Raw genomic sequence first — 19,671 nt, 5'->3', positions numbered from 1 at the left:
TGGCAGCCTCAAGGCGCCTTTTTCCTCCCTTCAGGCGCGCGCGGCGTGGGCAGGCAGCAGCCGCAGGCAAGTGGCGGGGAGTCCCGGCGGCGGCGGCGGGCCGGCTTCGGGTCTTCTCCTTAGCCGCTGTCTTGGGAGAATGTCGGACGAGGAGGGCCGCCCGGCAGCCTTACCTCGTCCCGTCCCTCTCCTGCATTTCTACTCGGCTGCGCGGCCTCCTGGCGCCTCTCGCCGGCTGGGGCTGGGTCGGGCCGGGCCGGCAGGCCGTTTAGAAATAAGGCCGGGCATGAGGAAAACGCACCTCGAGAAATCGGCGCCGTTTAAAAACGGGCAGAGGCCGGTGGCGCCGAGGAGAGCGGCGGCGGGGGGGGGGGGCGGGGGCGGGAGATGTTGTTAATAATAATAATAATAATAATAATAATAATAATAATAATAATAATAATAATGTATTTAAAAGTGTGACAAGCTGTAAAGGGTGTGCTTTATGGAGAAGAGGGGCGGGGAGGAAGAAAGGTGAAGAAAAGGTGAGAGAAAGGAGCGTTCCTGAAGTAAGGATGGGTCGTTGTTTTTGAGGTGTGGAAAAGACGGTAGGGTGGATATTTATTTATTCAAAGGCATATGCACTTCTTTAAGCCTGCCTTGGGGTGGAAATGGTGGTGGTGGGTGGGAGCAAAGTATTTCATTTATTACTGTATTTTTAATATTGTATTTGGATTTTTCAGTCCCAGGTATCAAAAGGCTTGGGGCCTTTCCTGCCTGCCTCTTGTAAATCTGTCTGTCTGTCTGTCTAACACCCTGAAATTTGTCTCCTACCAGGTAGCCTAGATGTAAAGTTGGGCTGTTATGACAAGGAAGGTGAGTATATTGATTAAATGGGACAGTAGGTAACTGGGGAGGAAGAAGGATTTAAGAGGGTTGTGACATACTGAATGGAGAGTGACCGAAGTGAAAGGGCCAGGCGGTTAAAGAAAGACAAGAAACTTTATACAGTATTTGGTCTTAATGTGCGGGGGTGAGGGAAAGGGACCCTATTGGTGACACATGTGTGCAAGTTTGGAACAGGCTCTCTGCTGGTGGCTAGCTGGATTTAGGACCATGTTGGTGTGCTAGGATGTGGAAAGTTCAGGTCCTTCCAGGGCAAGGTATGAGGGCACAATCTACATTTATTAGAGCATCAACTTCCTTCTCTCCACTTAGAACCTGAATTTGGTATTAATTATATCCACTTGATATATAATTTGGTACAGTATATTACCCACTCCCTGCCCAGCATCAACACTGCACACACTATCATTTCTCCCACTTTTCTGCTCTTGCACAACAGTCTCCTGTGCTACTTCATCTCTAGCCCCAGTCCTCTCAGGTGCTTACAACCTGACTATTTTTTATTTTTTTAAATAATCTGACTTTTAAAAAAACACAATCTAAATGAACCTCGGCTTTTCTTTTCTTTTTTAAAAAAGGCCTGCGTTATAATTAGTTGAGGGCAGCAGAACTTAATAGCAGATCAGCACTGTGATTGTTTGGACAGGCAGCTAGCCAAGGATAGGTAGGCCAGTAAAAAAAGAAAGAAAAAAGGCCTGTTACCAATAAGGCATGCAGAACTTGGTTGCACTGTCACTGCTGCTGGTGCTTCCAGTTTGTGAAACAAGTGTAGGGTGTCATTTTTATATTTAACATTTCTATCCCTGCCCACTCATCTTCCTAGAACCTTAAAGCAACACCATCTTGTGAGGCAGGTTAGCCTGAGAATTAGTGACTCACCTGAGACAAGTCAAGGTTTATGAACTTGGATTTCATGAAGTTTATGAACTTCAGGATTTCACAAACTCAAAACTGAACAATGCTGCACTACGTTCCCTTTTTACACATTTTTTGCAAGGTTCTTTCTGGTTGATTTGAGCTATGGATAGGGGATTACTTTGTGGAGGAATGAGAATGTAAATAATAGAACTCACATTTGAGTCTTTGGAAGCATTTGGTGGAGTACAAGGGCTGAAGGAGGCATGACAACTGCTTGGAGACAGGGTGTTTTGTGAGAATTGTGTGGTGAGGACAGGACGTTGTGGGAGCAGATTTGCAGTGCTGTGTGCACTTCATAATGTGTGCACGGAGAATGAGGTGACTTTAACATACTGAGGGACTTTACATGTACAGGAGAAGGCATTTTGGAGGGAGAAATGAGGCATGTGCTACACTTGTGAGGAACTTAAATGGGTTGGGCAGGGGCAAAAGTAGGCTTTATTTCACCTGAGTCAAAGACCCAGTTTGGCACCCTACATGCACATTTGCATATGCACTACACAGGCTGGGAGCCTCAATGTGTCCCTCTGAAGACTTCATCTAGGCCAGGCATCCCCAAACTGCGGCCCTCCAGATGTTTTGGCCTACAACTCCCATGATCCCTAGCTAACAGGACCAGTGGTTGGGGAAGATGGGAATTGTAGTCCAAAACATCTGGAGGGCCGAAGTTTGGGGATGCCTGATCTAGGCAAAAAACATGCCCCCCCTACGGCTCTGGGTTGGGAGAGGAAATTGACAATTTATGGAGGCCAGGTGAACCTGAGGATGAGGATGCTAGCTAGCTGTAGAGGGAATGAAAAGGAACATCCTGTAGAGTCTTCTGTGGGTTTGGATAGATATGCCATTTCAACTGGAAGTTTTTGGGTGGGGAAGAGACTGGTTGACTGTTGTGGTTGCAAGAGGGCCTGTTAGCAGAAATGAGTGGATTGCTGACTAAATGGGGACAAAGTGTGTGTCTGGATGGGTCTGTTAACAATAGAGCAAGAATTAGTGGTGAGGATAGTGTGTGGTTGTGTGATGCTGGGGGTGAAGAGTGTGTGTGTGTGAGAGAGAGAGAGAGAGAGAGAGAGAGAGAGAGACCTGAGACCTGCGGGTATAGGGTGATATATATAAATAAATAAATACAGGTAATAATATATAATGCACCAATCTGTGTATTGGTGCGAGAATCTGGTAAGGGTGCCAGCTGTAAGGAAGAATGGGGTGTGGGTGAGACAGTGTGTGATTTGTTGTGGGGGATGGAAAGAAATAATTAGGAAAAAGGCTGGTGAAATGCCATAGCATGCCGTGAACGAGGAGAGAAGCCTGCGCTTGGATTGGAAACAGATTCTTTTTCAAACTAGTGGTCTGAGGGTGAGAGAACTGGGCGTGGATACTCCGGTTAAGGGAGTAAATAGCCTTTGGGTGTAGGTTTGTAGGGGTGCTAAGCAGAAGCAGGGCGGAGTCCAGTCTTCTGGGTGAAACTCGGACGAGGTGGGGGCAGTCTCTCGATGCATCCGTGGCTTTGTATCCGACGAAGCTTAGCTTTCTTCTTCGAAAAACTGGTGCCGCGGTAAATGCGTTGCCAGGTTTTCTTGGGTGTGTGTGTGTGCGCGCGCGCGTGTTCCTTCCACAGTCTTTGTAGGGTTCTTCTCTCCCCCCCCCCGCCGTTTAAAAACAAAAGTGGAATATGGGTCGTCGGGCCAGGGCGTAAGAGCAGCTGCTGCTCCTGCAGCAGAACTACGTCTCGATCGTCACCACCACCACCACCAGTGCCGCAGCGGCGGCGGCTCCAGGAAGCTCCTGAGGACATGCGAGAAGGGAGGGAGGCGACGAGCGGGAGTGAAGAAGGCGGTCCCGTGGCGCAGAGCAGGATTGTGGCAGTCTGTGCGTGCGCGCGCGCCTCTCCCTCCCTCCCTCTGGCTGAGTTTGTAAACACAACCCTCGCGCTGAGGTGGGCGGAGCGCGACCGCCCTGCCGCTCCGGATTGGCCTCGAATCCTCAGCGAATGTTTTTACAGTGGCGACTGGGCGGGCGCCTAGCCCTGTGTTTGGAGAAGCGGTCAGAGCGCGGCAGTGCCCTCCTGGCTGGCTGTGTTTTGTGCGTGCGGTGGGAGCAGCAGCAGCTGCATCGGCGGAGAGCTTGTTCTCCCGGCGCGCGCGCGGCGTGTGTATATGTTTGTGCGCGTCGCCCTTCGCCTCTGCCTTCGCGGAGGAGGAGCGGGGTCAGCCTAGGGGAAGTTTTGGGTTTGCCTCGTGATGACTCAGACGCTATAAAGCGTAAGTAGCGGCCGGGGGATGGGTGCGTTTGCGAGTGTGTGTGTGTGGGATGGGCTTGTGGGCTGGGGTCTCTCGGTGTGCGTGGCTGTGTCTCCACCCCTTCTTCTTATCCCCTCCCCCTTTGTGTGTGTGCGCGTCTCTGGGTCTGTTATTCTCCTGCCTTGAGCTCGCTCTCCCTTTGTTGGGTTTCATAGTGGGAAGGGATTTGTCCTCCACGTTCCCGGTCGGGCTGCCGCCCGGTGTTGTTTCCCAACGAGCACTCTTCAGACCGAGGAAAAGCGACTTGAGCTTGCAATTGAATTTATTTTCAAGTCACAGCGCGGGTGTTGCCCCCCTCCCTCTCTTCTGCTCCCCTCCCCCCAAAGCTCCTTCCCAGGCATTTGCCTTTGCATGGCTATTTTCCCAACTACTCCCCACCTTTTTGTTCCGTGCTTGTGATGGTTTTTCCGACTTTTTGTACGCGTGTCTTTAAATTGACATTTTTCTTCAACCTGTTGTTGGTTGCGTCTCAATCGGGCAACGATGGAGCGCTTAGTCAAGTCACGCTAGACATTTTGGAAAGAAAGTAAATAAAGGTGAGTTGGAGCGGGTGGTGGCGGCTCCTGTTGTCTCCCTGCCGGAGTGACCGACTGTGGTTCGTTTCTTGCTGTTCCCCTTTGCATCGACCGAAACAAAATGTAAATAAGAGTCGCCGTGGCGTCTCGAAAGGTTCCGAAGTGAAACGTTTCCTTGCGACTTTTTCTTAGCCCTATAGCAGAGAGAAGGATTTGGTGGAGGCGAACCAGCCGTAGAAAGGATGAGGGGAGGGGAGGAGTGAACGGAGGAGCACTTTGCAGTGTACAAACTCTATTGTTGTGACGCACTTTTACAACTGATTGCTCTTGCCAAACCTTCCAGACTTGCTGCGATCAGCATATTCAGTAGAACAATGGAGAGAGAGCCTGGCCGACTTCCCCGTCCTGCACAATCACGGCATCGACTGCTCACTTAACATTTCAACACTGTATCTGATCCTCCTGTCTAATGACTTGGAGAGGATTGGTGTTCCAAGTTAATATTCGTTTTTCTTTCTTTTCTTAGCCAGTTGAACAATCTCCCCCCTCCCCCACAATCAAACTTGGAATGCTTGCTCAGCTGGCTAGCAAGTTTTGTCTTCAAACTTTTGTTGTACTTGTTTTGCTTTTCATCAGGAGAAACTTTTTGTGTGAATGATGTTGGACTGGATAATACAGGTTGACATCTTCAACAGTGCTCACTTTTATTTTTAATTCTGGCATGCTGGTTAATTTGTACATGAAAAGGGGATGGAAAACACACAGTGCTTTGTATTTGTATTGTATTTCTTAATGACTGCACTGCAACTCCACCACTACCGGTATTACCTAGCCTTGGGTGAACATTATGTGTAATTTCAGTTGCCTTTCTCTTTTTCTTCTCTTGTTTTCCAGGGGGAGAACACAAATAAAAGGCCCAATGGCAAAACAATCTTCTGATTTAACTTCTGAGTGCAGTAGAGAGGGTGGACAATTGCAGCCTGCTGAAAGGCCAGCTCAGCATCTTCGGCCTGGGGCCCCTACCTCCTTACAAACTGTGTACCAAGGTAATCTTTTGGGCGAGCGGGACACTTCGTCACCCAGTAGTCCTCAGGGACCACTGGCACCACCCTCCAGCCCTAGTCCGTTTGCTACCAGATCCCCGTTGTTCATGTTTGTAAGAAGATCCCCACTGCTGTCCAGATCCTCCAGTGGGTATTTCTCTTTTGACACCGACAGGAGTCCTGTACCTATGAGTTGTGACAAGGCCACACAGACTCCGAGTCCCCCGTGTCAAGCCTTCAGTCATTATCTAAGCGCAATGGGTAAGCTAGACCATGGTAAGAAACATTTCCACTTGTGTTCTGAATTCAGCCTGCCTGCGAAACTTGCATTTCTTTGTGTGTGTTTGGTCTTATATGAACTCTGAAAGGGGGTCAGTTAGTCCAGTGTAGTGGTTGAGAGACTGAACTGTGAGCCATGAGGTCCACCAGTTCAGATTTTTCCTCTGCCGTGAACTCGCTAGGTGGCCTTTTGCAAATTACATAAGCACACAAGAATACCCATGCTGGGTCAGACCAGTCGCCTATCTGCCATGCTCTTACCCACAGTGGCCAACAAAATGCCTGTTGAAGCCCAGAATCGGGACAGATGAAATAGCAGTCTCTCCACTTGTGCTCTCCAGTATCTGGGGCTGAGAAGCATGCTATCTGTGTTATAGGGATAATATAACAGTGTGTTTTGACAAATTTACTGGGGCAACTCGGTAAAATGTTTGGAGTACTCTAAAGTATTAAATAAATGCTAGGGATTACACACACCCTGTATATGCTATAGGAATAGTGCACCAAGAAGTCAAAAAGAAACTGCTTTTCTGGGATATTTCCCAGTAAATCAGGAAGCTACTGTATATTAAGCGGCACTGATTCTTCCACCCTTTTATTTAGAATAGTCCTGTAATTTCAGTGAGGCTACTCTGGAGGAAGTAAGGGCCAAGCTGTACATGACACTAAATGTGTCACTTGTAACATGAATGTTTTTACAATACTAAACAACTATGGTGTAGGGGTGATCAGGATTGGCACTGTGGTGTGCTGGAAGGAGGTTGAACAGTTTCCTCCTCTGGCACAGTCCCAGTGAGGGTTGCCCCTGCCCACTTACTATTGATCCTGGAAGTGAAGCTTTCATTGATGCTAATGGAAACTTTTTTTACTGGAGCAAATAGTAGTGGATGTTAAACTGCATGTTAAACTTTCACTGGACTGCAGTAGTGGTGGAAATGCTCCCTCCAGCACATCCTCATCAGCCCCCGCCCCTCCACCGTACCTCTTAGTCACTGTTTTTTTTAAAAAAGCAGAAAACTGAAAATGATGTGCTTACTGTCCTATGTAACTTGGTCCTAAGTTGAAGATTGTCATCAAAACATCTAACCTGCTCCATATGCTTTTTTCAGCCATTGCTTAGAAGCGCAGGAAGGTAGCCTCTGCATGTCAGTCATCACCCTCCACAAGGCACCTAGACATTTTTCAGTAATACACAAGCAGTGGCACTCTTGACTGGAAGCTAAATCAGCTTCCATCCATGGTGGCCATCTGCCATCTTAACTCACCCGCAATGCAATGCCTCTGCCTATAGATCAGTGAAATCTTTTGGTGTCCCATGTGGATTACAGATCTGTGAAATTATAATGCCATAGACCTATGTGCCAGGGCGTTGCATTTTGCATGACTTAAAATGATGGACAGTCACCATGGATGGGAGCCACGTTTGGCTCCTTTTCAAAGGCAGCACTACTACTCACTGCTGAAAAGCATCTGGGAGAGGGCCTTGAATGGTGATGCAAATGGCTTGGACCAGTCAGGGGCCACTGGGACCCGTTCTGGCCAATTGCTGGTGCCAGGCATGCAGTGACTGGAATCGGCTTCTCACTGCATACCTGGTTTTCAGGTGCTCAAAAGGTTAGATTACCTGTAAATTGCAAGATTTGGAATAAGCGAATACTGAAAAGTGCAGGCGATTGGTATTGGCAGCCCCGTGTCTAACCAAGTCTAAAATTAAGAGACTGCAGTGTTCACTATGAAACAAACTTGAACCCTCACACTGATGATGGGCTGCTTCAGATGTAATGTTTAGACATAGTTTGGTGTTACTTGGACAAACCTAGGTGAGTTTCAAGTCTGTGTGGTCCCCTCCCCCCTCTGGCACAACTGTGAAGAGGAGTTGGGAAGCTTTCATTTCCATTTGAGATGAACCGCAGGCTGGCTTGCCATGTCACCTAAACCTGAAAAACTGGTTAATATTAACTATGGTTTGCTGGAACAAGCCAAATTCAAACCATCCATTTCAGATACTGTGGTATGAACTTCTTGCATTTACAGGGAGTTGGGCTAGGTTACCTTTGATGCCTCTTTCAATTAAGGTTGAAATTAACATCAGTTTAGGGTTCAGATGTAATGCTAACTGGTTAACGTATGATGGAAGTAAAAAACTGCTGTCCTTGTAGCATACAACAGCTTATCATAGCTGCCAAGTTTTCCCTTTTCTCACGAGGAAGCCTATTCAGCATAAGGGAATTTCCCTTAAAAAAAGGGATAACTTGGCAGCTATGCAGCTTATCCTCACGGTTTTGTGTTAAATATGTAAATTCTCCCAGTAGGATGTACAGATCACTTAAAGCAAGGATGGGTGAGGGACCTCTGGCCCTCCAATTGGAGTCCACCTTCCTTCAGCATGACCAAATGGTCTGGGATGATGGGAGTTGGAGCATCTGGCAAGCCACCAGTTACCCATGTCTGTCTGACTTAGATGAGGCAAGGGGGGCCTGCAGAATCTGTTAAGTCCATCCTGTGCAATATGCTTCAGAATGGTGGGTTTCTTCTTCTTTTGAGTGCTAAGGTAGCTTGGGAGGGGGGAGAAATGAATGCTCCTTTTTAATGATACTTTTGGGGGTCTAATTTTGTGTTGTACATTATTGAACCAGTGATTATCAAAAGCTTGAGGCACAGACATGCCAAGTATACTGGTATACTTGGTTAGTATACTGCCAAGTGTTTATATACCTTTTAAAATGGTTTAGCTCAATATTGCAGGCATGTTTATCTTCCCATTTTTACCATGGAAACTGAAGGCACTTCCTGAAAATTCCACCAATCAGTATCTAGAAGGGAGAAAAATCCCTTGTTTGCTATAGCCTCTTACTGCTTTGATATTTTAAAACGTATTGGGGCTTAATTTTCCGGCTTAGCTGGAAATGTAGAACATTCAACACACTTGCAAAAATACCTATGCAGCCTATTGATTAGGTGATAAGATGATGACATTAATAAAGGTGGTGGATTCTCCTTCATTGGAGGTTTTTAAGCAGAGGTTGCATGTTCATCTGTCATGGAGGTTTTAGTTGAGATACTTGCATTGTAGGGGGTTGGACTATGTAACCCTTGAAGTCCAGTTCTACGATAAAGCAGAATTTGTGTGCAATCTGCTTGTAACTTGTTTTATAAAATTGTGGCTGAACTGTACAGAATAGTTGTTACCATTTCTGTACAACATAAGAGGCTTTGTTGCCTTTTAACAGTTGTATGATGGGTAGAAATTCAACAGAGGAACAATGCTTCTTTCCCTAGTTTGGAGATCAAGTGGTGGGGGAGAGCTGACTTGTTTAATCTCCATCCGTAGCTGCTTAAATACAGAGAAGCTGCAGGGGTGGGAGGGGAGAGGTGGTAAGCCTAGGAAAGAATGAAGTTAAAATGTGAAAAGGGACTTTGTACACTATTGGAAGGCAAGCATGTAAATAAACAATGCTTCTAGCAGCATATCACTGGTGTTTATTTTAAGGAATTTATATACTGTTTTTCATCCCAACTTCACAAAACATTTTTACATAAAAGCATGAAAGCAAAAAGCATCAACTAAAACTATACACTAGAACAGCAAAACGATGCTATATGGAGAACTTTTTTTGAAAGCTACCTAGATATTGCCTCCCTTCAGGGCAGTGTGGTTCCTGAGTAGCCTAGCAGTGGCAATTTGAGGAGAGGGAGCCCACCTTGCTTGGAACATTGGGAGGGTAGATGGCTTCATTGTTTAAGTAAACAGTTTTAACAGAAATGGGTGCTACTCTGGACTTTTTATTTATTTAGATTTTATTTCTTGATATATACCGGTATATATTTTGAGGAACCAGGGAATGTGACTGCAAGTGATGAAAATTTCAAAACATACCTGCTTAACCTCTCCTCCTAAATGGCAACCCAGCCCAAAAGTCTGAACATTTTTGTGGCAGATGGACAGGAGGATTTAATAGCCTCCTGAGGGAAAAGAATTCCAGAGTCCTGGAGCAGCTACCCAGTGATGCCCCCTGGTATTCCTGGTGACTTGGCTGATATTTGATCACTACACAGATGTGTTCAGCTTATATATCAGTGGTATTGTAGCACAATCCTGCACATGTTGCACAGACCTAAGGAGCCAATGGAATGTATACCTCTGTTAGTATAAATGGGATTGCTGCTTGAATCTTGTCCTGAGCAAAAGAGTTTATAGTTCTTGCATTCCTTTTTGCAAGCAATAGATTTATGCTGCTGCTGCTATTGTGCTGATGCATTAGCACAGTCCTGCATTGGTAAGTGAAGACTACCAAGGGAGATTAAGTTCTTCTTTGGTGCTGCTTCTGCCTCCTTCACATGTACTTAGAATAGAGTAGGAGGTGAGAATATGCCCAGTCTCCTATGCATATCAAAAGGCTATGATCCCAACTGCCTGTGGTGATTGTGCTTGGAGTTGTTACATCTACCTTGCTTCTGGAACTTCTATAAGGTCTATCCATCTGGAACCTTATATCATGCTGCAAGTAATACATTTGTCTCCCCGCCACCTTACTTTCCTTTTTACTTCTTGCTGTGGGCATGAATGAATTGCTAGCTGAACCATTTGTATGTGTTTGTAAAGGTGTGGCAGAGTCACTTGTCAGTTTCTTAGCAATATGTGATCTGTAGCTAAGATGTGCAAATTGGCCATGACTTGGTGGCTTCAGGTAGCCAAATTTTGTTTTATAAAGTGGGAAAGTAGGTGGCCTTGAAAGTGTAGTGTGACAGACCTCCATTTCAAATGGAGGTAGTGCACATTTTGGTTATTGTTCTGAGATTTTTCCTGTCTGCAGCTAGATACCTTTTTGTAAGTAGTGCTGCTTTGACAATAAGGGTTGCTCCTGATTGTTGTTTGCCATGTATGCATGACAGATCATGCAGAATGAAACATTCAGAATTCACTAGGCAAGCTAGCAGCACACCTGCTACGGCAAGAAATCTGGGTTCTGAAGCTTAATCCTATGGCCTTTTATGATGACCGTATGCATAGCAGAGATTTCACTTTGTATATGGCTTCTTCTCTTCACTACTAGCTTGTGAAGGTTTTTCTTTTTGTAGCTTCAGGCAATGTTTACATCTCAGTTTACAGTGATGAAGGGGAGGGGAAATTTCTGTGTTGTGCAGTTTATGTAACCACTTCCCTTTCTTCGTATTCCAGGTGAAAGTTGATTTTAAGTTTGACTTGTTTTCAGTAGAAGTCAATTTGTTTATATGTCAATTTTAAAAAGTATAATATTTGTGGAAAGGAGACAAAACTGCATGTTAAACAGTCTGTTTGAACAGTAAACTCAGATATAGGCCATTGCAGTACAAAATATGTACATAGTGGTTGCAAATGTGCAAAGCATTTTTATGGATCTTATTCACTGTTTTTATGGTATCTGTTACATTGCCCTGAAATAAAAAAAGATGAAGGGTGGAATAAAAAATGTGTTAAAACAGATAGCAAAATGCCCTCTAAGGCCCTTTTAGCATTATTTATTTATTTATTTTGAGATTATTGCAAACTCACCAGAAGAGAATGCTTGGTTTGGACAGAATATGCAATTTTCAGAGATCTTCAGAAAGCTGTGAGATATTGTTGTTTATCCTAAATTATACCCCCATATATAGCATTTCCTTTGTGTTTGATAAAGGGAAAAAATCTTGTTCTTTAATTATTTTAGAAATTCATGAAATGGACACCATTCCAAACAATCTCTTCTTCCTAGAGGTTGACTTAAAACTAAGTCGACTAAAGATTCTTTCGAGCACAGCTTAGTACAGATTGAGAGCTGCTGTTCTGTGAACAGAAGGGCTCATTTCATTTCTGAAATTCATTCTATTCCAGCAGGCTCCCCAAAGGATGAAGTGGTGATGGCAGGTGGTTTTCAACTATATCTACTTGCCCTCAGTGGTCTCCCAGACTGCTCTGGATTGTAGCCCATACGGCTACAATTTTTTTTTGGGGGGGGGGGTTGCAAGAGGAAGGAGAAATTGTTGAGAGTCATCTCTCCTGTTCTGCCTGTAGAAGAGTCCAATTAGTGGAGTTCTGCTCTTGGCAACTCTGGATTCAACCCATTATATAGTTGGAAGTTCTCTGGAACCATAGCAGCTAAGGCCTTGATTGTGTAGATCAGACACCCCCAAACTCGGCCCTCCAGATGTTTTGGGACTACAACTCCCATCATCCCTAGCTAACGACCAGTAGTCAGGGATTATGGGAATTGTAGTAACAAAACATCTGGAGGGCCGAGTTTGGGGGTGCCTGGTGTAGATACTGCATTTTAGGGTAAAAGTTTGGTGTCATAACTGAGTGGATTCTGAGATTAATACCTTTTAGGGAGGCAGAAGTATGAGTGACTCATGCATCCTCTTTTTGGAGTTCTGGTGTAACATTTGAAGAAGGAAGGTGCACATCTGGTGCCGACATCTCACCGGGGGAAGAGATGTTTGTTTGTTTGTTTGTTTGTTATTTCTTTTCTTTTCGGGTTAACATACTTCAGGATCCAAATATCTGAATTACATTTGGGTAGTATCTTCAGAAATGTGATTTATTTAGATTAGAATCCATGAGAAGGTAACTCAAACCCAACATACAACTTTCACTATGATACTGCTCTTGTTGTATCTTAAATTCTATTTTACTTTTCCTTGATGCGATGAGCCTTTTGTTTAGACTGTACCACCACATCAGATTGCCAGTGTGCATGCTTCTTCATACCGGAAATTTGCAGTATATGGAATATGGAAATCATGGGGAAGGTTATAGGCTTGGTTTCATTGTTCTCAGTGCCTGTTTTTTTTTTTCTGGAGCAATTTCTTCTTTGTGTGGAGGCATAGTTATGTGAGCTATTCTCTACCTTCAACCTTAAGTCAAACAGGCTAGACACAGCTGTATCACTTTAGTGAAAAGCAAGGTCTAAATGACTGCAGCAGTATGGACAGCCCTTTAGGCTGTCCAAACAAACAAACAAACAAATAAAATTTTATATCCTGCTTTTGTCCTGGATTGGGATTCAGGGTGGCTTACAAATAAAAATACAAAACACAGATAAAATAGAAAAGTGATAAACAGAAAATACAATCATTTAAAAGTATTTAATCACTAATAAAATTCAAACAATATACATTAAAAATAAAATAAAAATAATGACAACAATATGAACATCACAGCACCAGACCTTTCTTTAAAAACAGTCATTTTCTAAAGGTCTGTTGGAATAAAAAGGTCTTCATGTGCCGGTGGAAAGAAAACAAGGAGGAAACCAGTCTTATCATCTCTAGGAAGGGATTTCCAAAGTGGGGGAAGAGCCACCAAGAAGGCTCTTCAAAAAAAAAAAAAATTAATGATGGGCATTCATATTGTATAAGCAAGCTGTTTGATTTCTTTTTGTCTGCATCATGTACATGCAGATGTTTATATATATATATATATATATATTTCTATTGGGTGTTTATTTTTATATAAAAAGTAATTTAAATAAATAGTGGGTGAATCGACAGTATCGTAATTTGCTTGCATTCTGTTACTCCTTTGAAATCTTGGATGGTAGTCAACTAATTTTACTCTAGAGTAGGCCCATTGAAATGAATGAGCATTACTAAATTAGGCTCATTAATTTAGTTGAATACCACCACTATTTTCTTCAAATTTAAACGTAGCGTGATATTGTCCAAAGGTGCTTTAGTCTTTCCCCCCCCTTTACAGTATATTTTAAAACTTTTCTTAAAGGTAAAGGCCTTTACGAGGCTACGGAAGTGCTCCTGTTCCTGCTGTGTGCTTTCAAGATGGGGCTGGAAATAACCCTTGCCATGGGGGCAGCAATTGGATTCGCAGCCAACATTAGTCATGCTCTGAGTAGACCCTTTGAAATTAATAGTCATTACTAACCTCGATGCACTATTTTCAGTGGGTCTACACACTGAGGATGACTAACTTTGAAAAAAACACCCATAATTAATATCTTTTGTACTGGAAACAACACTGCATGAGCATTGTAGCTTTTACCATTAAGTTTATTTTAAAGGTTAAAGCAGGCATCCCCAAACTGTGGCCCTCCAGATGTTTCGGCCTACAACTCCCATGATCCCTAGCTAACAGGACCAGTGGTCGGGGAAGATGGGAATTGTAGTCCAAAACATCTGGAGGGCCGAAGTTTGGGGGTGCCTGGGTTAAAGCTTCCTTGGGCTACCTTGCATTATTGTAAGCTTACTAGGACACCCACCCCATTCATCCCACACATGCAGACGCAGAAAATAATATAACTCATCTTGGCTGAAATTACTTTAATATTTTGTATGTTGGATCAAAGTCGGGTCTTGCTATATAGGAGGTTTGAACATAGTAGGTTTGACATATGAACTGACTAATTTCGAGTTTCGGCAGCATCTCTAATAAATGTGTATTTTTCACTGTTCGAATAAAGGAACTTCAGCTGATTTTAATGGAATGCAGCTTGCATCAAATAGAGTTGTTGCAGTGTTTTCCTTTTCCACTCCTGGGATGCTGCTGCTACACTTCCTGGAGTTCACTAGAGGTCCTTCTGACTCCAGTCCAACATGTGCTGGCAGCTGGAAACAGCCAACGTTTTGCTTGCTCCGCAGGCAGCTAAATGACCTCTCAGCCAACTCTCCTGCTATTTCTTGCTCATTCTGTGCTAGTCTGTGGAGAAAATCAGGGAGGAGATGGCGTGAGGCGGAAAGTGGGTTACTCCCCGCAAGTGGTTTGCTCAGCTTGCCTTAATATTCATCCATATTTAGCCTACAAAAAAAAAATGCAGCTAGTTTTTCCTACCTATTTTAAGACTTCCATATTCTAAAGAAAATGGAATGGTTTCTTAGTTGTGAATTTGGGATGGGATTGATATGCTTAGTAATGATGTGTTATTTGAAATATATGTCTCTGTATAACTCTGGAAACAACTAATAATAGGTTGTGTCTGGGACTTGGTCTGTAATCGAATGTAGTGAAACTAGAAATCTTGCTAAAGTTCTGGGTGCATACAGTAGGCTACAGCTTAGAATAATGAAGCAAACAACTCTTAGTTGAACTAGCTTAGTTGCTAGTGATATCTTAACATTCCAAGTTCTTCCCGTGATGTGAGAATTTGCTTGTTTTGTGGGAGAATCATATGAGGTCCCTTACCTCAATCTATTAAAAAAAAGATGTGGGCATTTATGAAGGCTTGAATAGATTTTAACAAATCAGTGACGACTGGCATTTAAACAAGTTTTCAATTTGACACATAGACGAAGAAAAGAACCCTAAAGAAATGGGAGAAGAGAAAATAGTTTCCCCCCAAAAAAACAATATTGCTGAAGTGGTGGTGATTTTGAGCTGCCTTATACTATCATTATTGTGCTTTAAGGTTGGTTTCAAGAAGTGTTTGCAGAGAAAAAGTACTTTAGAACTTAACAAGAAGTGTGAGCTGTTAGTTCCCGCAGCTGTTCGTGGCTGCTTCCAAAAGCCTCAGGATGTTGTTAAAAGTGTGACTCTAGAGCTGGACACCATTTATGAAGAGAAGTAAGTAATTTAAGGTAGCTGCCTATATGCTGCAAAGTCTTTTTTGACATTTTTTTTAAAAGTGTGGGCATGGCTAACTTGGATTCATTATGTATCTGCAAAGATTGAGGAAAACTTTCTGAACTTTTTGTGAAGAAATGTATATTCACATCTTTGATACATCTGTGCTGGAATAGGGCAGTAAACATCTGTTTGTTGATTTAAAAATACATATTTGACAGAATTCTGTTTACATTGTATAGTACAGCTTTATATGGTATATGATGTTTTTTTTGGTATAGACTAGTTTCATATTGATACTGTGCTGTCAACCTCAACTGTACAGAAACTATGAGTCAGGCATGGTACAAAGATTTGTATATTTAGTTTCTGTGTTGCTAAAGGCACTCTAGTCTTTTACGGATGTTCTCAGCAATTTCATGATTTAAACACTTTTTGATTAAGTGAAAGTTGAGATTCTCTGTTTCCAAACGGGGACTTTAAATCAAATATTGCAGCTATTGTGATGCAAGATTGCAATATTATACAAACACTAAGAATATGAGGAATATTTAGTTTTCCTATTTTGCCAGTAGCTACTTGAGATAAATCTAGAACACTGATGGAAATAATTCTGTTGGTAAAGGAAGTAAGGAATTCATTCTAGAAGCATAAAGAGCTCAGCTGCATTACTTAAGATTTATGGCTTATGGCATGTTTTATGTGCTGTCTTTAATGTGACTACATGAATTGTCATATTCACATGACAACATCAAAGTCTTCCTGAAGTCTTTTATTTCTCTTCCAAGAAGCCAACACGCCACTGACTAGTTTACTTTTTTCTGTGTTTTAATGTGAATGCCAACTGTGTATATATTTTAACACACACCCACACACCCGGCCAAAGAAACACACACCTTTGAGTCTACACTCTGAGCTACATAGAACTTCTCTTCTTTAATACAAAGAGCACAAATGAGCTGTCTACCACTTCCCTATTGGAGACACTCATGTTATGTCAGTAGTGCCTGATGGGTGTAGAACATCTGCACTTCCTTTTAGATGCTCAATTTTATTCAGGAATGAACCCATATTAGGGGCGCAAGGTCCTGTAAGCCTGTTTAGATGCATACTGCTATCCCTTTTCAGTGTCAGTCTCTACTGTGCACTACTGCCAAATCTATGAACTTGGAAATCCTAAGCTAGCTAGCTATCATCATTGAACATTTGTCCCCTTTGAACCTCTTGCAACCCTGTTATAAACTATTTTGATGTGTGCAGTTGCTGTGTGAGAGTAACATCATTGCATCACCAGTGTAATGGCTCTGATGATGCCCTGTCTTGTGCATTTGTGCTGGCACAGTTTCAGAATTTGAACAGTTACACCTGAGTCGTTTTACTGCCAAGCAATGAGTGCTTGTAAAACGCTGTCGTATGAGTATCTTTGCCAGCAGAAGAACATTATGTGGTAACAAGGGAGAAAGCCTCCTCTGTGGTGGCACCCTGAATACCCTCCCCATAGATTACAACTGGTGCTTGACAATATAATCCTTCCAGCACTGGGTGAAAACCTTTTATTATTATTTACTCAGACATTTTAAATGTTGGTTATGCTATTATCGGTAATTAGCTCTATGTTTTTTTAACTGCTTCATGCATTTTGCACAATGCCCTGGTATCTGTAAGGATGAAGGTTTAAAAGTATTGAAATAAGTGTGGTTGGTGTTTGAGAAAAATCAAATAGTTATTTCAAGTCTAACTGGTATTATGATTTGTTATTACTGTGTGTGTGTGTGTGCGTGCGTGCGTGCGTATGCCTATACAGTAGTAGTAGTAGTAGTAGTAGGTATATTCATTTATATCACACCTTTTTAGACAGGAACACAAGGTGGCTTACAGAAAAAATTGATATAGTTGAGTACAATGCAAATGAAATGTTCATAATTCATATACAGTAGTACCTTGGGTTACAAACACTTCAGCTTACAGACTCCACTAATCTAGAAATAGTACCTCAGGTTAAGAACTTTGCTTCAGGATGAGAACAGAAATTATGCTCTGGTGGGGCGGCGGCAGCAGGAGGCCCCATTAGCTAAAGTGGTGCTTCAAGTTAAGAACAGTTTCAGGTTAAGAACGGACCTCCGGAATGAATTAAGTTCTTAACCACTGTTCTTGTGAACAAAAAGATACATAGAGATTTGCAATTGGTGGCGTGGTGGTGGTGGTAGTGAGGGACCACAAATGGGAAGGTGATACAAGATATAAAACCCTTTAGAAATTAACTTAAATTTGATGGCCAATGCTGGACTGGGTAGATTTTCCTGAGCCAATCCCATTGAAATTAATGGGTGATATTCAGTGTTAGTCACTACTCAAAGTATGCCTGTTAAACTAAATGTACTTGCACATCTTAAGCCCATTGATTTCAAAGGGTCTGCTCTGAATAAGACTTGGTTTTCATCCACTGAGAGCTGTGATTGGGTACCTGGGAAGCTCGTGTGTTTGACTGTTTAAGTCTCTCCAGTGGAGATTGTCTAAAGCAGAACTGAGGCTCTCAAGATCTTGCATGGTGTGTCTTAAGAGACAAGTGATGCAGAGTATGCATGTTGGGCGTCCTTGCTCTGCAGCAGAGACTGTATATATTACATATAAAACTTTTGTGTAGTAATACTGAGGGAACATAACCTGCATTGTTTGAATATGGTTTCAGCCATGTGTGTTTCAAGTGGATCATATTAAACATGAATGTTTTGCATTAGCTAAATGACTTGATGCTCCTGATCGTAGATCTTGCAGTACCACAGAAAGTTCTTTATGAAACCCTCAGATTGATTTCACTATTAACCACATGAAACATTATATTAATTTCTTTACTTCCAGAACCTGTCATTTGAAGTCAATATAGCTTTTTGATATGCATGCAGTCCCTTATGTCCCATGACACACTTAGATTTATTAGGCCAATTGGTTGGACAGTTCTGCTTTTGTGTGCTTATGTGAAACTTAACATCTTGTCAAGTTATGTAGAAAGTCTAAGCAGGTGGCTTTTCAGGAGAAAAGAACATCTTTCTTCCTGGAGGACCTTGGTATGTCAAGACTTCTGTGTAATATGCAAAATGGGACTTGCCAGTTGTGAGTGTTTGATTTAGAAGTAATTTTCTGCCTTTCTTTCTGATAGAGAACTTAGCTAAGAAGAACAAACTGTTCTTGCCAAAGTCTTAAAAGCATTGTTATTTTTCTAATAATTCTTGACAGTTGGGTAGTTTTGCAAAGGAAGTTGTTGGACTCAGTCTCATCAGCCTAGTCAGTATGGGCCAATCATTAGGGCCATGTTGTAGTCCCCAGTGACATTTGAAAGGTCGCAGTCTTCCCATCCCTGGCCTACACTGATGACTTCAAAATCTGCACACAAAGTAAAATGCTAAAAGGTGTGGATCTAAGCATGGCAAATAAAATGCCAAGTGTGCACAATTTCCAACACAGAAATTACTATTGCAAAGGAAACTTGTCTTCTGTGTGAGAAACTACTATGGAAATGTTGCAGCACGTTTTCCAGTGCAAAATGGCAGTGGTGCCTTCATCTGATCAGTATGAATTTACCTACGTACCTCTTGGCTACTCATAAAAAGAGTATGGAGTGTGGTGGGGAGAATTTGTCTGTAATTGTCCATTTGTCAGGCTGCTTGGGGCACCTATCTGTATATTTCCCGCTGGCAGAGTGAGATTATTTTTGGCCAAGTTGCTATAAGATTTGGTTCTGCTTGGTCTTGTGGCAGGAAATGCTAATGGGTAGTTACTGGTAGATGTCCCTTTTCACCACATTTGTGGCTCTGTTTAGTGCCTGTCAGCTTTGCCAGTTGAATTTTCTGCCTCGAGCATCAAAGTGTTTTAGCTGGCACCAGGTGGCAATGTGGAGTGTGTGTAAGTTACATACAACATGGGGTATCAGAATTTGCTTGAGTGACATTTGTAGTTTGAGATTTTCCTGGGGTTTTTCTTTGAACTGCTGTGGAGGGGAATGGATCTGGTCCATTTGGAGTAGAATTTGAGCTTTTGTTGTGAAGGGTATGTGTTCTTTTTAATCTTTCCTTGGTGTGAGTGTGACTCTAGTGCTAGATTGTTATTTCTATGGTACCCTGTTTCTCCGAAAATAAGACGTAGCCAATAAAATAAGACGTAGCAGGATTTTTAAGCATTCAAGGAATATAAGCCATACCCTGAAAATAAGA

General features: G+C 42.7%; 1 protein-coding gene across 7 annotated transcripts in view; it reads left to right on the top strand.

Moving 5' to 3' along the window:
- Window positions 1–407: 407 nt before the first annotated feature.
- The window catches only part of BCL2L11 (BCL2 like 11), a 40,623-nt gene continuing 21,359 nt past the window's right edge, over window positions 408–19,671 (top strand). For 3 of the 7 annotated variants that reach the window (XM_060273059.1, XM_035111097.2, XM_060273061.1), the window contains exons 1-2: window positions 4,075–4,636; window positions 5,510–5,934. In XM_060273059.1, the coding sequence (XP_060129042.1) occupies window positions 5,535–5,934 (400 nt within the window). In that variant the 5' untranslated portion in view covers window positions 4,075–4,636; window positions 5,510–5,534. The other 4 variants (XM_035111096.2, XM_035111095.2, XM_060273060.1 and 1 more) reach the window with 4 other exon arrangements.

Source organism: Zootoca vivipara, chromosome 3 (genome assembly GCF_963506605.1).
Source record: "Zootoca vivipara chromosome 3, rZooViv1.1, whole genome shotgun sequence".
NCBI lineage: Eukaryota > Metazoa > Chordata > Lepidosauria > Squamata > Lacertidae > Zootoca > Zootoca vivipara.
The sequence above is the reverse complement of the archived record's forward strand: the minus strand, read 5'-3'. Positions and strand labels throughout refer to the sequence as shown.